At 48.7% G+C, this 17530-nt stretch overlaps 1 protein-coding gene across 1 annotated transcript in view; it reads right to left on the bottom strand.

Moving 5' to 3' along the window:
* The window catches only part of LOC146860913 (mucin-5B-like), a 307179-nt gene that overhangs the window by 94850 nt on the left and 194799 nt on the right, over positions 1-17530 (bottom strand). Inside the window, exon 12 of the mRNA XM_085646181.1 lies at positions 1780-2019. Within this exon, the coding sequence (XP_085502307.1) occupies positions 1780-2019 (240 nt within the window). The remainder of the gene's footprint in view (positions 1-1779; positions 2020-17530) is intronic.

Here is a 17530-nt window from a genome sequence, read left to right on the forward strand (position 1 = left end):
GCACAGTGTATAATATGTGCGTACTATTCTAAGGTGTTATGATATTACAAAGGCTATTTTTAATATATAACCTTGTGTGGAGTTTCTTTTATGGTGGGCTTAGGATGTTGTTGCTGGCTGCGTGCGCAAATGCTTTACACATTGCCTCCGGGATAAGCCTGACTGCTCGTGCCAAGCTACCAAGGGGGTGAGCATGATTGGCTAACCTCAATTAGGCTGAGCCAAGCTGTTTAATGAGGTGAAGTAGCCTGCTAGAGAGACAATGGATTCCCTGTGGGTGGGGAACTGCAGCTGCAGAAGCTACAGGCAGGAAGGGGGTGAAGTGGCTAAACCGGCCTTCGAAAGGAGAGTGTCACTTTAGGCTGGCACAGGCTCACCCCCACATCCTGCAACCCCTTCCACACAGGAGCCCCTGTAATTAGATTAGAGAGAAGGCTGGAAGATGAGTGTTAGGTAATCCTAGCAACACCAGTCGATTGGCTTAGCTGATCTAACCTCCTAGGAGAGACTTTCTCTATCTTGGGAGAATAGTGCTTTCAGGGGCAAGAATATGTCACACTTTGGAGAAAGTGGTCATACACCTGGGTGGCACCCTGCTTCACATTAGTCAGGAATGCCCCCTGTCTGAAGCTCAGAAACACTGCATAAATATGGAAGAGTTGCCAAGCAACTCAGATCTGCTGCCTGCAGCCGCAAGGAGAAGAAGGACTACACTACTGGAAACCTTATCTGCACCCCAAAGGTCTGCATGCTAAAGGACTGCACCTGCTGCACATTATGGGTCTACAGCCCTAAGGAATTTGCCTTGCTTCAAGCAGGATTAATGAGGAGACTTCCTGGAAGCTACAGGTAGCAGCGCCCACCTGCATCTTCTCCATCCTCAAGTGCGTCTAGTGGACTTTTAAGGAATTTGTTCAGGTGCATAGTGGGAGTTTGTAGTCTCAATATCCCAAGGACCATCTTAGAGATTCTAGACCCCTGGATTGGTGTTGTTGACACTTTGAAACCACAAGAGCATTTTCAAGAAGAAGTTCCAGAAACTTGGAGAAGTTTAGAGAAACGTTTGTAAAAAGCTCATTAAGTTGACTAGGTGCTCTGTGGGAGTTGTGGTCCCAGACCCCAAGAGGCAAACCAAAGCATCTGAAAACGTGACTGTTGCTGTGGACCACTTTCCTGCATCAATAAATACTTTTGGAAGTAAGTGTAAAAGTGTTACATCATGGGTGTCCTGACTGCCGAACTTTTTCCTGGTCCAGCACAACCTATTTTGTTTACCCCTTGGAGCTTTGTTTGCTTTTAGGTGCTAATTTGCTTTTAGTCTTTAACAATTCATATCCCAGGTTCCCTACAATTAATGTTTGTTGTTTTGGTGTCTATTTGTTCATAACAATAGAATCTATTTTTTATGAATTGGTGTTGGATTCTTATTGGGTGTTGTATCTTACTTATTTAATGTATTGATGTTTTAAATGCTTTACACACCTGTCTCCCAAGTTAAGCTTGCCTGCTCGTTGCCAGCTACCAAGGGTTGAGCAAGGGAGTAATTGAGAGGCCTTGACTGGACCTTTTATTTGGACTGAGGCCTTATTACTAGTGGTAGGTCCCTACTTATCACTACTAATAATCCACTTTCCCACACTGCATAACAAATTAGCTATTTGTATTTGAATGGATTGAGTAAAATGATACTAATGCAACTTGACAAAGTGCTTCTTAATGTCTGCTGCCTGACTTGTACCGTGTTAATAGCTACATCCACATCTTCTATATGAGATATACCTGAGAGTGACAGGCAGCAAACACATCACTGATAATGATTCGGCAGCCCTTCCGGGCTTCAGCCTTCCGCTTAGGGTTGATAATGCATGCATCTGGGGTAATGTTTGCATTTGGGCACTTAGGTGAACTCTTCCAGCTGTTTCCGAATACCAGTGCAGTTCCCACAGTGACTTGGCTCCTGGTGCTGAAGTCATTGTTTCTGTTATCATCGTAGTTTCCGCAGAGACCACAAACTTTGCCCTGGAAGGGTAAGGAGACAAGAAATCATTCCAAAGAATTTTAATACATTAGCTTCCACAACTGGGTTTCAATCATTTAAAATCAGTATAAAATTGCATTTCAAATCCCTACTTACCTCTACATTGCTTTTCATAATGTACATTGTGAGGGAATTTCTCTTTATTTACACATATAACTGCAAGGATCATTTCGTTTGTGTGGTTATTCGCTTTTTTGCAGCATGTAGCACACTTAAAAAGAAGAACAATTGAGGGGAAATAAAGACAATTCTCCTTGAAGCACCTCTACTGGGAAGCCTGGGCTCTTTCAAGAATTCCCAGGTTTATCAATATTAGTAAATCTACGAATGCGCCAAAATCCATGGTTGGATGAGTGGTAATACCTGTGCTCCACCCATGAAACACCTTCCCAGGGCAGAATAACAAAAGGCAGTGCCTTGCGCTACTTTGCCTTATTCCAGATCTACCACACAAAGCATGGTTATTCCAGGAGGCCTTGCATTGCTTGGTACATCAAACTTAACGATTGTGTTGTCTTTTTGATACTATGCATGATACAAAGCCAACGCGATTCAATGATAAATCTAGCCCTCAGTGTCAGGTCAGACAACATTATTCTTCAGGGTGCTACTTGGTGAACGAGTTACTTACCTTTGGTAACAATGTAATTGGTAGAGACACTTCTAGCCGCAGGTTCCTTAACTTAGAATATCCCCAGGCATCAGACTGGATCCAGAAAAAGTTTCCCTAGCAGTACCTCTGCATGGTGGGCAGCGTCGCCCGGCTCCATCCTGATGTCGTCCACGGAAGTGACGTCAATGGATCCATATAAGTTCCCTGCCTGGTGTGCTGATGTCAGTTTTCTACTGTGAAACTTTTCCGCGCCACAACGCGGAGACACTATAAAAACTGTGAGAGTATAGGAACAGTGTGCCAAAAACAGAGCAAAACCTTTGAAACAACAATGATAAGAAATCATAGAATGATGAGAAACAACACCTTGTTGAAAGAGTACTCAACACTTGAAGGGAGCGAATAGAGCACATGCCCCAGAAAAAGTCTCACCAAAGCGAAGAGTCACATGCCCCTCTAAGAGGCAACAGCAGTGGAATGAATGGCATGACAAACGAAAGGCAGTTTGCAACTACAGGATGGAACTGTATGAAAGACAGTCTGTAACCACAGGATGTAACTGTAAAGGACAACAAGACTGGAACAACATGACTCATGGCAAGTGCCTAGAAGTGAGCAACAACATAGAATGTTCACCACACCCCCCACAATGACCTATGGACTGTAGCATAGTCAAATAGAATCTCAACCCAATCAACAGCAGCAGAGACAAGGAGACCCCAAAGTAATGGGGAGAAACAGACGAGGGCGGAGGGAGGGTAAAAGAACTTGAGAATCTCCACTCTGGAAGAACCCGGGTAGAGGAGCATTGAGAGGCACATAACCCAGCCACCCAAGAACGAGAATGGGTGGAGAGACAGTGTGCCAAAACAGAATGACACACTCTTCCCCGGAGGTTTGTAAACTAGAGCACCCCTCAGGAAGACCAAGACCACCTGTAAGGAGGCAAGTGAGTAGTACCCCACCTGGAAAGGTCCTCCTAGAATGGGGAGGCTGGGCGGGCGTTAAGGAATCTGCGGCTAGACTGTGTCTCTACCAGAATTATCATTACCAAAGGTAAGTAACTCGTTCATCTGATAGAGACATCTAGCCACAGATTCCTTAACTTAGAATAGATACCAAAGCTATACCCGATTGAGGAGGGTCTGCTACTGAAACCCACCAAGTTCCCAATGCAAGTAGTCGGTCAAGAACATTACTGAAACAAGGTGGGGGCAGCCATGCCAGCCTGGCTGACACCAGACCGACACCAGAACCATAAAGCTCAAGAATATCAGCGTAGCTGACACCAGACCATGAAGTCAAGGGCGGAGCATGAGCAAGGGACTCAATGTACCACAATCCATCAGAGGACTGTACGAGTCCACGGTCGGTCAGACAGTGACGGAACCAAAGCACAGAACCAGAAGGTCAGTGCACAATGGCAGAATGCCATAAACTTCTACAAAAAGAAGGAAACTGAGTATAGGATCCCAGGACCCGTAAGAGTCCCAGCGAAGGGACTTAAACAGTATGACAGATTCGGAACACACAATTTGAGCAGCACAACATCTGGTGCCAACAAATGAAATGTCAGGGGCAGAAGGCATCATGCCGAGACATACAATCTTCGACCACCAGGAGATACATAGATGTGAATTACAAGAAAACACAGACCAGACATTGTGTACCGTGAGCACCAAACCACACAATGCATAGCCCAATTAAGAGTAACTGCAACAGCAGGTGCGAGTCCGACAGAGAAGACGGGCGCAGTACTAGGTAGCCAACCAGTCAACCGTACCCACAGGTGCAATGACCAAGGGCCACTGGCAAGCCAACACACCCAAAGCTATTTCCCATGAGGGAGAGAGAGAGAGAGAGAGAGAGAGAAAAACAGAGAGGAACTCTAGGACAAACCCCAGAAACCACTGCAGGGAAACCCCGCATGTTTGCCTTGTGTGCATACACAGCACATAGAAATATATAAAAAGTCAAGAAAGTGACAACCAAGGGGAAACTGAAGTTTCTCCTAAAGAATAGAAAGTCGCCCAGGAGGTACTTACGGCACCGATGTGAAATATAGCAGGACATACAAGTCCATCCTCAAAAGAGGGCGACCCCAACTTCCCGATCGGGAAGGAAAGAACGAAACACGCGACACATGCAGGAATACGGACTACCACATTAACAAAGAAGAAGGAGTCAGTAACACTCAGAGATAGAATGTCTGAAAGAGTATACATATAGACAGGATGATGCCAGAGATCATCCGGAGACAGAATACGTCTGTTGAAAATCGCAGAAGAGGACAGGAGGAGAAACACCTGAGCTGTGTGCGGCAACAAACAGAAAAACCTGAGCCCAGGCCGGGGACCAGCAGAAGGAAACAAGCGGCGCAAGGTAAAACGCAACAGAGTCCCGCCCGGGCGAAAACTCCCTGCCAATAGGCAAACCCCAGACAGGGTATGCCCAAGCCTTTCCCAACACCAGGGTAGAAGACAACACCACAGACGGTGGCTCAAGGAACACTACGTGTCCCCCGTGATAGCACACACACCCAGTGTGGACCCACATGTGATGCCCGCTCGGAACACAGAAAGACCCGATCTGGAGCGGAACGAAACAAAGTGCCCACAGGGACGTGTACCCACACCCAAGATGGCCAACAGTGCTAGGGGCGGAACAAAGACGGAAAGATGAGCCAAATGCAAGGCAGGAGGACGTAAAACCCCCTGAGGTGAGCTGGATATGGCAGAACAACAAAAATACACCAGAGCAGACTACATCCACAGACGCATGAGAGTGCAACGGAACAACCGTAGGCAGTAATACAGAAGCTCCAGGAGGGGGCCAGTCCAGTCCATGGGTCTCAACAGAGGAGGCGTTCTACCCCAGCAGGAAGTATGGAACAAAGGGAGATGCCCACAGCATAAGTGGACGCAAAGACATTGTGGCCACACGCTTCCAATCGCCTTGACGCCCGAGTGGGAGGAAGCAATGGAGGAAGAGAGGAAGGGTGCGCTGCCTGGACTACAAGTCCTTGAGCCCTAGGATGGAGGGACAAACAGGCAGGGACATTTGGAGCCTGGCGATGGCTATGTGCAATAGCACGACCCACGGGGTACCCCGATGAGGGCCTGACCAAAGTCCCCAGAAGGACATCATACAATGACCCGCCAAAAGGCAACAAGGGCTCCACATCCACCGTGCCCTGGTGGAGAAGATCCAACAAGGGATCCAAAGGCAGGGAGACAGAGGGCGGCTGCATCTCCAAAATATCCACCGCCCTGCGAATCCCCCTCACAAATTCTGTGCTAGCCTCCATGGCCATTCGATGTGGAGACAGCAAGTCATCCGTTGGGGATGGCTGCAGGCTAATCTGTCCACCCAATGACAGAGGCCCTGCAGAATGATGAGCCTGCCAGTGCCCCATGGGCCCCTGCTCTGTGGAGAATTGAAAAAACCCTGGGGGAGGAGAACCCACTGGGGTCACGTCCTCCACCAGCAGAGTAACAGATGGGTATTGAACCGACACTGAGACAGCGACGTCGACGACCCCTGAAGAGGACTCGTCCGCCCGGCGTCGGATCGGCGTCGACTCGACCCCCACCAAGGCTTGAGCCTGCGGGAAGGAACGAAGTCGAATCGGAGTCGAGCTCTGCGCTGCAGCCGCATCCAGCGATGATGCAGGGAGCCCGGCAGGGCTGTGCGAAGACACATCAAGAAGGCTAGACTTCATAGTGGGATGCCCCTCTGGGCCGTGTCCCGACGTCGCAGCGAGCCCGGAACTGGAGTCAAGGGAAAGAGTCAGCGCTGAGGGCGAACCCGCTGGCGAACCCCTGCCCTACCCCCACTGTGAGGCCTGAAGGCAAGCCTGGGGAGGTGATCCAAAGCTGGCCTGCAGAGCCCTAGAATAGTCCTCCCTCTGGGTCTGAGTCGCCCCAGCACCAGGAAACGCTAGGTAGGTAGGGGCCGACTCCTGAAGGCCCATGTCAGGTGAAGTCCAGGAGCAGCAAGCCCCGACGTCACGCTTGTGCGAGGTCGGCCACCTCTGTGACTTCTTCTGGTGTTTACCTGAGGCAGGCAAACAATGTCCACGGGAACGACCCCGGGACCTGTCCTGAACAGGAACCTCAGAGTGGGAGTAAGAACTGCGCCGTTTGGATCCTTCCACTGGAGGCGGAGGCCGGCACCGTGAGGATTCTGACCAGGACAACCAGGAGCACATCAATTTCATCCGTAGTTCCCACAGGGACTTTGGCTTCAGCTTCCGGCAGGTGTCCCACTCGGCAGTGTCATGGTGCTTGCCCAAGCACCACATACAGATCATGTGTGGATCCGTCCCTGACATCTGACTCGAACAGGACGCACATGACTTGAAGCCGGCAAGCATTGGCACACTGTTGCAGACGCGAAAAGGTGTTGTGAAAGCCTGAAAACAAAACAGGCCAGAGGAACCGCTTCTCCCAGATCCGTGTCGGGACGCGGAAAAGAAGAAAAGTGACTTCAGCACGCCAGGGGGGACTTATATGGCTCCATTGACGTCACTTCCATAGATGCCGTCCGGATGGAGCCGGGCGATGCCGCCTATCGGTGTGCAGAGGTACTACTGGGGAAAAAGGTTTTCCGGATCCAGTCTGACGCCTAGGGATATTCTAAGTTAAGGAATCTGCGGCTAGCTGTCTCTATCAAATACACTAACATGAAGGTCAGTATCCGTTCAAGAATTATCATCCCATGATTCATGGATTCACATGCCCTTTACTAGGCACCAAAAGCGAGAACACTGTCAGTGTTAAGCTGAAAAGAACAGTTTTCATGTTGAATTCAAACAGTGGCTCAGTTCCACTTTTAGGGACCTCGGAAAATGTATTTCTGTTTATTCAGTGCCAATGGATTCAAAAGCACATATATTGCCACCATCAGGTCACTTGCATCAGAGGTTCCTCTATCATCACTCTCAAACACTTACACCTCTCCCACTCACTCACATTGTCATCCTCTACACCTCATACCTAATTACAAATCACTCAATCACTCTTAACTAACCCTCAGATAATGCTCTGAACCCCACATTGACTCCACTTCCATGTATCCCACTGCAATTCACAGTGATCGTATTTCACCCCATAACTCAAATGTCCTCCAAGATTCTCACAGCTTTTACCCCATTGACTGTATATGGGTATCGCTATCTATAAGATCGTAAAGACTAGGATGTATTCCCGCCTTCATCAATGAAAGAAAAAGTATTTGGCTACTGAAAATATCAAGCACCCTGATAATCACACCAGCTATTAGTGGGGCTTTGTACATGCCTTAACCCTCCTCCCCAAGAGTTTGTACCAAATCTCTCGGCAAGTACTCCCTCGCACTACATATACATAACACTCAAATCAATTGTCCAATAACTTCCAGCGTCTGTTACTCATCTTTTAAGTTCACAGCTGTACTAATGCTTGTGAAAAAACAGCCAACCCCTCTTTCATTATAACAACTAAGTACTCACCAAACTGCCTTTCTTCTCGAAAATACTGATTCCATGTTTTTTATTCTACAGATACTGATCCTACCTATGTCTTACTTACAACTTAGAAAACCACAGCTGAATTTCTGCCATATTGATCTACCTTGATCGATTGGCTTGGCTGACTTTGAGAGTATTAACAATGCTGTCCTGCCAAGATCCTAAACTCTCTCAGCATTGCTGACTTAACCCTTGAGTGCAAAGCCACATCCTCACCTTCTCCACTTACAGAGGAATAAACTGTATGTTGTCCACTGGTTTTCTTGGCTGTTCATACTTCCACTGTGCTGATGATTTAATTTAATCGCCTCCTTATGAGCTTCATAAAGTATGCCTTCTATCTCGTACACAAGGTTATTAATTTTGCAACCAACATACATGTGTCCCCGATGTTTGCAAACAGTCAACCTCCTACTGCAGGCTACACACTTGTTAACTGACCCTGAGCTGGCACTAGAGCACAGTGCAATTTCTTTAGCTTAGCTATGAAGGTGATTCAAGGATTTTTACCCATGTAACCCATCTACCTGAACCATTATCTCAACTAATCCTGGGCGTAGTTCACCTAGTAGCGCTACGCGTAGATACGCGAAGTGCACTTCGCACGATACACGTAGTGCAAAGCGAACTGCGTAGTGCGCTGTTCGCGATGGTTGCACAGTGCCGGATGCTAGTCCGCACTGTGCAATCATTGAAAACGGCATCTTGCTGTCGTTTTCTGCCGCTCGAGTAGATTTTTACTCGAGCGGCAGCTTTCTCAACGCGGACGGGTAGTTACTCATCGCGAGCAGTCGCGAGCATTCGCGACCACTCGCAATGAGAAACCTGACCTACCCGCGTTGAGAATCTCGCCGGGAGGTGCTTTTTACATGCTCGCGATCGGCAACTTGATGTTGTTGGTCGCGAACGAGGAAAAAGTCTCGCCGGGATGTCATTTTGCTCGCTCGCCGTCACCAACTTGACGCATCCACAGTGATGTTTCCATCATGACAACTTTAACTAAGTTATGTGATAGTAAAATTGGATTTCCACATTGTCCCTCTTCCCCATCAGAGCTCTTACTTTTTAAGGATGACATATACACTGAGAACTTCTTTCATCTGTTTCCGAGTGGTTCTGTTTGTTCCCTTTCTTTTAAATTATGATAACATACAGGTATTTCTTGTGAATGTGTTAAGATGTCACAATCGTTCAGGATTTTGTTCCAATGAATGTTAATAAGTCAGGCTAGCGGCATTTATGCCATAAAATAATATAAAGTAAATTAGGTCTGTATTTGGATCTGGAGTTTTCTTAGGGCAACTGTATTTAACACTAAAACCACTGAATAATCAGTCTGTTTTTTCATTAAAAAAAAAGAAACAAGAAGGGTGAGTTGGTAGAGGCTTTGTTAAGATGTGCAGATATCATACAATTACACATATACACTTATAGCAAAAAAGTGTCGTTGTACATGGTCTGGTTCTCTTCCACTTCCAATCTGTCCAGTTTTCCTTCCATAGTGTATTATCTAGCTCTGATATGTAGGATTAATTGAAAAGCTGAAGTCAAGTGAGAGAGTATCAGTAAGATAGTGGTAAAGCTGGGAAAGAGGAGGAGTACAAATAGATTACATTTATGAAGAGACATAGATTAGATAGAAGGAATTCAAGCAGTGAGAGGGAGAAAGAGAGAGAGAGGTAATATAATGTTTATGACAGCGAAGTGAGATAGAGTGAGAGAGAAAAAAGTGTGAATTGACAAAGGAAGCAAAAAAGAGGTGAGTCGGTGAGAGGAGTGAAAAGTATCACTTTGAACAAGCTTTCTGTAGAGTGCACACTGTTCATATTAGATACTTTTTAATACTCTGTGGTGTATTTCTCATGAGAGTTGCACAGTCTGCAAACTGTGTGGTACAGAGTAAACTCTCTGCATAGAGTAAACACGATGTACCGTGCCCACTTTTCTACTTAAATCAAAGTTTTTTCCTAATGTAGAATTGGTGTCTGTGAGGGCTTTAATACAATTAAAGGCTGTCCGTAGAAGGGCATTAACTTTTAGCTTTGGAGCCGACACTGGAAATCTTGAAGAACTTGGCTTTTTCCTAAGCAGTTGTATACAGATCAAACACCATGTGCTGGAAAGGTTTCTCAGATATCTCTGGTCGATTGTTAATGTGAACTAGGCTAGGAGTTCCTCAACATTCAGACATTGAACTGGTGTGTTGGGTGTATGATTAGAAGCTGGAGGACATGAGAAGCATAGCGTCATGAGGTGGAGAGGCGGGGCTAACTGCTAAAGACTGCCAACCATGGCTGCTGACCATGGACCGTTGGTTCATCGCTGGATTGCCACACTGATAGGAAATCCTTTGCTCCTGCGCCCTGCCCTACCAAATCTTGCTGTCCACCCAACCTTCACCAGTTTTTCCTCATGGGTGAGGGCTGTTCTTCATGCAGGGTATGAAGGTTCCCTGGAGGCCCTCTTGCCACCCCTCCACTGTGGTTACCCACAGCGAAGGAGCATATGCAAGGAGAGAAAGGATGGCACAGGGGAGACCTGAGGTCTCCAGGAGAGGTCAGTGGCAGAGACAATGTGGTGAGTCATCGGAGCAGCAGCAGGGAGCTTAAAAGGTTGCAGAAGCTCGAGTACGGTGAAGCTGTGAATGGCATAAAGCAGTAGGTTGTGGACCAAGCGCTGCACAGACGAGGCTAGCATTAGGCTATTGCAGCTTGTGCGCGTCTTAGGTGCCCTCTCTGCTTTTTTCCTTTTCCTCCTCCACACCTCTACAAGGAGTATACTGCTTTCAGCATCCTGAATCTTGAAACCAAAACTTTTTAAATGAACTCTGAATAATTAACCCCTGGAACACATTAGCACATATTGGGGGCATTGGTGTGAACAATTGTAAAAGATCAGCACAGGAGAACCTTCTCCCCTAAGAGAGTGCAGCCGGCTGCACACCGCTAATCACGCATCATTCTAACCCAGTGGTCACTATATAATCTTTAGACCCCAAACACTGCCCCAACCATCAACGATCCCAAACATCTTACTGCAGTAAGTGTAGGCTGAGATTGTATTCCATTAAAAAGGGGACTGGCACCTCTCCAACATGACTATTAACAAGTTAAGAAATCGTACTGTACTCATGAAGAGACTGGGTACAGCTCAATCAACGAGGAGAAGTAAACAGAAATCAGTGCACATTAGGGCTTTTCCAGGGCTCCGAGCGACCCTTGAATTTTTCCCCACAGCCTCCACTGCATTAAATGGCAAGGGGGAATGATAATGAATATGCTACTTACCAGTATGCATCTGTTCTTGGCATGTAGGGCTGCTGACATTCATATCTGTGCATAGATCGCCGCCTAGTGTTGGGTCCGGATGTTTGCACGTTGTTGTCCTGGAAGAGTCTTCGAAGTATCCTGAGATAGGTGACTCCTCCCCTGGACTACAGTGCGCATGGGCATCCTCTCCATCCTCAGATTGTTTCTCGCCATTGTGGCAGTGATGGAGTAGATACAGAAAGTGATGACCATGCTATACAGTAATTCTGAGAGCTGCAGCTGCCACAGGCGCCGGGGAGGAGGGTGGGCGATATGAATGTCAGCAGCCCTACATGCCAAGAACAGATGCATACTGGTAAGTAGCATATTCAGTTCGAGGCATGTGGGCTGCTGAATTCATATCTGTGCATAGAATACATAGCAGTACCTCCTATTAGCGGCGGCTACCAGTGCCAGCTGCAGCGGTCTGAAAAAGAGTTTTGAGAACAGCCTGTCCTACAGCTGCCTGCTGTTTTGAGTATACATCTACACAGTAGTGTTTGGTAAATGTATGTATAGTGGACCATGTGGCTGCTCTACATATATCCTGTAAAGGAATGTTTCCCAGGAAAGCCATGGACGCCCCTAACTTACGTGTTGAGTGGGCTCGTGGGGGAATCGTTAATGTGCGTTTAGCCTTTTGATAGCAAATTTGAATACATTTAACGATCCATCTGGCTATACCTGCTTTGGAAATGGCGTTGCCCTTGTGCTGTGGAGAAAAGGCAACGAAAAGTTGTTTTGTCTTCCTGAAGACCTTAGTTCTGTCTATATAGTACATGAGGGCTCTCTTTACATCTAGTGTATGGAGCATTCTCTCTGCTACATTCTGTGGATTTTGAAAGAAGACAGGCAGTTCAATAGTTTGATTCATGTGGAACTGCGATATTACTTTAGGCATGAATTTGGGGTTGGTACGTAGTACGACCCTGTTTGCGTGAACCTGTATGAATGGCTCTTGAATGGTTAGTGCCTGGAGTTCACTAACTCTTCTTAACGAAGTGATTGCCACTAGGAAAGCTACTTTCCAGGTGAGGAATTGAATCTCACATGAGTGGAGAGGTTGGAAGGGTGGACCCATCAGTCGGGTTAGGACCAAGTTGAGGTTCCACACTGGTGCTGGTGGGTGTCTTGGGGGAATTACTCGTTTAAGTCCCTCCCAGAAAGCTTTGATGGCAGGCACTCTGAATAAAGAGAGGTGCTGCCTGTTCTGGAGATAGGCTGCTATTGCGGTCAAATGGATACGTATTGAGGTGTATGCCAGATTGCATCGGTATAGGTGTAAGAGGTAACAGATTATATTTTGAATGGATGCGTCTAGCGGGTTAATGTCATTGTTGTTGCAATAAATGACAAACCTCTTCCATTTAGCTGCATAGCAAGCTCTGGTAGTGGGTCTCCTGGCCTCCTTAATGATCTCCATACAGTCAGGTGGCAGGTTTAGGTAGCCAAACTCTAGGACTTCAGGAGCCAGATTGCCAGGTTCAGCTGTTGCGGATCTGGGTGCTGAATTTCTCCATGGTTCTGCGTCAAAAGCGCGGGTTTGATCCGCAGCCTTTGATGCGGCACCACGGAAAGTTCCAGAAAGGTTGTGTACCATGGCTGGCGTGCCCATGTTGGAGCAACCAGGATGAGTGTCATTGAGTGCTGTCGCAGTTTGCGTGCCACCAGCGGTATCAATGGCGCCGGGGGAAAAGCGTACGCAAATCTGCCGGACCAGTTCATCCATATCGCATTGCTCTGCGACTGTGGATGTGGGAACCTGGCAGCAAAGCTTTGGCATTTTGCGTTTTCGCTTGTCGCGAATAGGTCTATCTCTGGATGACCCCACTGCTGGAAGTACGGTTGGAGTACTGATGGGTGTAACTCCCACTCGTGCATCTGGTGGCTGTGTCTGCTGAGCAGATCCGCCATCTGGTTGTCCTTGCCTGGGAGGTGTTCCGCCATGAGGAATATGTTCCTCTGAATGGCCCACTTCCACATGCTCTGAGCCAGATGAGACAACTGTGGAGAGTGTGTTCCTCCCTGTTTCTGTATGTAGTACATGGCAGTCATGTTGTCCGTCCGGATCAATACGACCTTGTTGCACAGATGTACTTTGAATGCCTTCATGGCTAGGAAGATTGCCAACAGTTCCAGAAGGTTGATGTGCATCTTCTTTTGTTGTGTTGTCCATAGTCCCTGCACTGTGTAATTGAGTACATGAGCTCCCCATCCCTGGAGAGACGCGTCCGCTGTCAGTATTATTTGTGGAACAGGCTCTTGGAACGGTCGGCCCTTGCAAAGGTTTTGTGGATTCCACCAATGCAGAGAGTTGTATGCCCGACCGCTCACCAACACTAGGTCTTTTAATTGCCCGTGAGCCTGATTCCATTGATGTGGTAAGCACTCCTGAAGCGGGCGCATATGTAGTCTCGCGTGTGGGACTATGAAAATGCAGGAGGCCATTATGCCTATCAACTGCATGAACACTCGCGCAGGAAGGGAGTGTTGGGGTTTGAACTTGGAAAGCAGCATTTGCATGCTGTTGATCCTCACTAAATTTGGCTGAGCTGTGGCTGCCAGAGTGTCTATGGTCGCACCTAGGTACTGTTGTACGTGTGCGGGTTGGAGATTTGATTTTGGGTAATTTAGTGAGAATCCCAGACTGTGAAGAAGCTGAATGGTGCGGGACATGTGGCTGGCACATTGCTGGGCTGACTTTGCCTGAACAAGCCAGTCGTCCAGGTAAGGGTAGACGTGAACGTGTTGCCTCCGCAGATGTGCAGCCACGGTAGCTAGGCACTTCGTGAAAACTCTGGGTGCTGTTGTCACTCCGAAGGGGAGGACTTTGAATTGATAGTGCTGACCCTGAATGGTGAACCGGAGATATTTTCTGTGTGATGGGTGTATGGGTATGTGGAAATACGCATCTTTGAGGTCTAGCGTGGCTAGGAAATCTCCCTGTCTGAGGAGCGGGAGAACCTGCTGCAGGGTGAGCATGTGAAAATGCTCTGAGAGAATGTATTGGTTGAGGGGTCTCAGGTCTAGGATAGGTCTGAGTGACCCGTCCTTTTTTGGTATTAAGAAGTACAGAGAGTACACCCCTGTTCCCTGCTGGTGTACGGGGACGACCTCTATTGCGCCTTTTTGCAGCATACTTAGCGCTTCCTGCTGTAATAACGCTAAGTGCTCTGAGGACATAGGACGGTGCTTTGGCGGTATGGTGGGTGGAGTGGAGGTTAATTCGAGACAGTAACCGTGTTGGATAACATCTTTGACCCACCTGTCTGTGGTGATGGAATTCCACGTGGACAGGAACCGCTGGAGTCTCCCCCCGACAGGTGTTATGTGGTCGGGGGGAAGGGAGAGGGCGTCACTGTTTGTTCTTAGGGGAGGACCTGGTATTGCCGTAACCGCGTCCTCTGCCCTTGGTGCTGGAGCCACGATATCCACCTCGGGTGTTTTTATCGTAGGAACTCTGTGTGCCCCCTTTATTGTAGGTTTGCTGTGCCCCCTGTCCTCTACCTGCACCTCTATTTCCGGGGCGACGAAAGGAGCCACTACGAAATGTCTGCGTTTGCAGAGCCCCCATTGACTTCGCAGTGTCCGTGTCTTTTTTTATCTTTTCTAAGGTGGCGTCAACCTCCGGTCCAAATAAGTAGTCGGGGTTGACCGGTTGATTGAGAATGTTATTTTGGACCTCAGGTTTGAATCCGGAGATTCGTAACCAGGCGTGTCGTCGTAGCATGACGCTGGTGTTTATTGCCCTTGCAGCAGTGTCTGCAGCATCTAGCGCACACTTGATGGATGCGTTTGTGAGCAGTTGTCCCTCCCTGATGAGGAGCTCCGCTGCCTCTTTGTACTCGTCTGGCAGGTGTTGGAGTAGGGACTCTAGCGTGTCATAGTGTGAGCGGTCGTAGCGAGCTAGGAGGGCCTGTGTATTGGCGATGCGCCATATGTTTGCTGCCTGGGCTGCAATCCGTTTGCCGGAGGTCTCTAGAACCTTGGACTCTTTGTCCGGGGGAGGAGCATCACCAGTTGTCTGCGAGTGTGCCCGTTTGCAAGCATTGGCAACCACAATGGAGTCCAGAGGCAATTGGCTCCTAATGTACGTGGGGTCCCCAGGTGCGGGTTTGTATTTTTTCTCGATCCTGGGGTTTATTACCCGTGCCCTGGTGGTCTCTTTGAAAATGTCCTTTGCTGGCTTGAGGACACCCTTTAACATGGGCAGAGTTTTTACAGTCCTCTCGGAGGATGCGAAAGTGTCCACCAAGAAATCATCCTCGATAGTGTCTGAGTGGAGTTGCACTCCATGATTGGCTGCGGCCCGTTCAATGAGGGCGTTGAATGCAGCAGTGTCCTCTGTGGGGGACGTTTTTGCGCCATAAAGTTGTGTGTCCTGTGTATCCAGAGCGGCACCTGGCTCTACGGGGTCATCCCAGACCTGATCAGGGTCTTGCTGGCCCTCAGGGTCCATGTCTTCGGGGTATGTGGCGTCGTCACCCATGTAGTCCTCGTCGGAGTGCGTTGGAGAGAATGATGGATCTGTGTAAGAGGTGTGGATGCGTTCATAAAGAACTGGTTCCGATTCCGCCGGCATTTTTTGTTTTAGCGGGATCCTATAAGAGTCCAAAGCGTGCCCTGAAGTGATCTTCCGCTTTCGGAGTATAAGCCTGCCGGTGTCGGCGTCGATGAAGTGGGACGGCGATGTCCCAGTAGTAGAGTGTTCGGTAGATGGGGACCTTGTCTGGGTAACGCGGGTTCTGATTTCGAACATCTTCGGCGCCGTGGATGGCGGCAAACCAAAGGTGATGTTGGCCGGTGCTGAAGGTGCCTTCTGTGCCCGTTTCGGTTCGGAGCCCGACGAGGTCTGGAGGGCTGCCTTTTCCCTGATGCGTTGCAAGGACGCTGCCACTTGTTGCACCTGGAACGCCGACGGTTCTTTGGCGCCGAGAGGTTCCGTCGAGGCAGGTGTGGACTTCTTCGAAGTCACCGGGTCATCGAGCCGAGGAGGGGTAGTAGCCGTCGATGGCGTTGATGAATGTACCTTAGTAGGTGCCTTCGAGGTGGATAGCGATGCAGTGGCCATTTTCACCTTGATGGCTGGTGCCGATTGCTTCGGTGCCGGGGGCCTTGGCGCTTTGACGGTACCGATGGATTTTCTTTTTGGGTCGGCGCCAACATCGGCTGCAGCGAGTTCGGCACCGAAGTCCCTTTTGGTGCGGTCGGAGCCGACGGGTTTGGCTGGCGTCGAAGGTGTGGTGGTCCTCGAGCCGACCAGTGTCAGTTTCACTTTCGGTTTCTGTTGAACCGGTGCGATGATTGGTTTCGGTTTCGTGGTAGGGAAACCAGTCTTTTTAGGTAACAATGGCTCTCGCTGAACGTCCGTGGCCGGGCCAGAGGGCGGGGCCGAGGATTGGTCTTGGGTAAGGCCCGAAGGCGATCCCTCGACCGGAGCCATCGACTGACTCACTGGGATATCCTCTATTTGGACAGGTAGGCCTTGCTCCTCACCGGAGCTACCTTCTTCGGCCCCTAAGGCCTCGTCGTAGTCTCCTACCTCATCGTCGGCTTCTTCCCTGTGAAAAAGCTCTTCATCGACATCTTCTGATCGGGAACCGTGTTCGGAAGCGGGGCTGGAGGGTGTATTTTCCACGCTTTCGACATCTTCGTCCTCGGTGCTGAAGATGTTGGTCGGGGGCGGTGCCGCTTGCTGCGCTTCCAGTCGCGCGGCTCGTCGATTCCGTAGAGTCTTCTTGGATCGGAATCGGGCACAGGCCATGCATTTCGATTCGTCATGATCCGGTGAGAGGCATTTGTTACACACCGGGTGGACGTCGATATGGGGGTATTTGGCGTGGCAAACAGGACACCGCTTGAATGGGGTCCTCGATTCCATCGTCGAAGTTCGGTCGATGGTCGGATTTAATGGATCCGAAAAGTTGTTAAAGTCGCTAAACTAGCCTGTAAACTGTCGATACCGATCGGGAACAGTACCGTCGAAAACTAAAGGCCTTTTGGCCTGAAACTAGATTTTCCTAACTTGAGTCAAGATAAGCACATCCGAACCCAATGGCGGA

This window comes from Triturus cristatus, chromosome 3_1, assembly GCF_964204655.1.
Source record: "Triturus cristatus chromosome 3_1, aTriCri1.1, whole genome shotgun sequence".
Taxonomy (NCBI): Eukaryota; Metazoa; Chordata; class Amphibia; order Caudata; family Salamandridae; genus Triturus; species Triturus cristatus.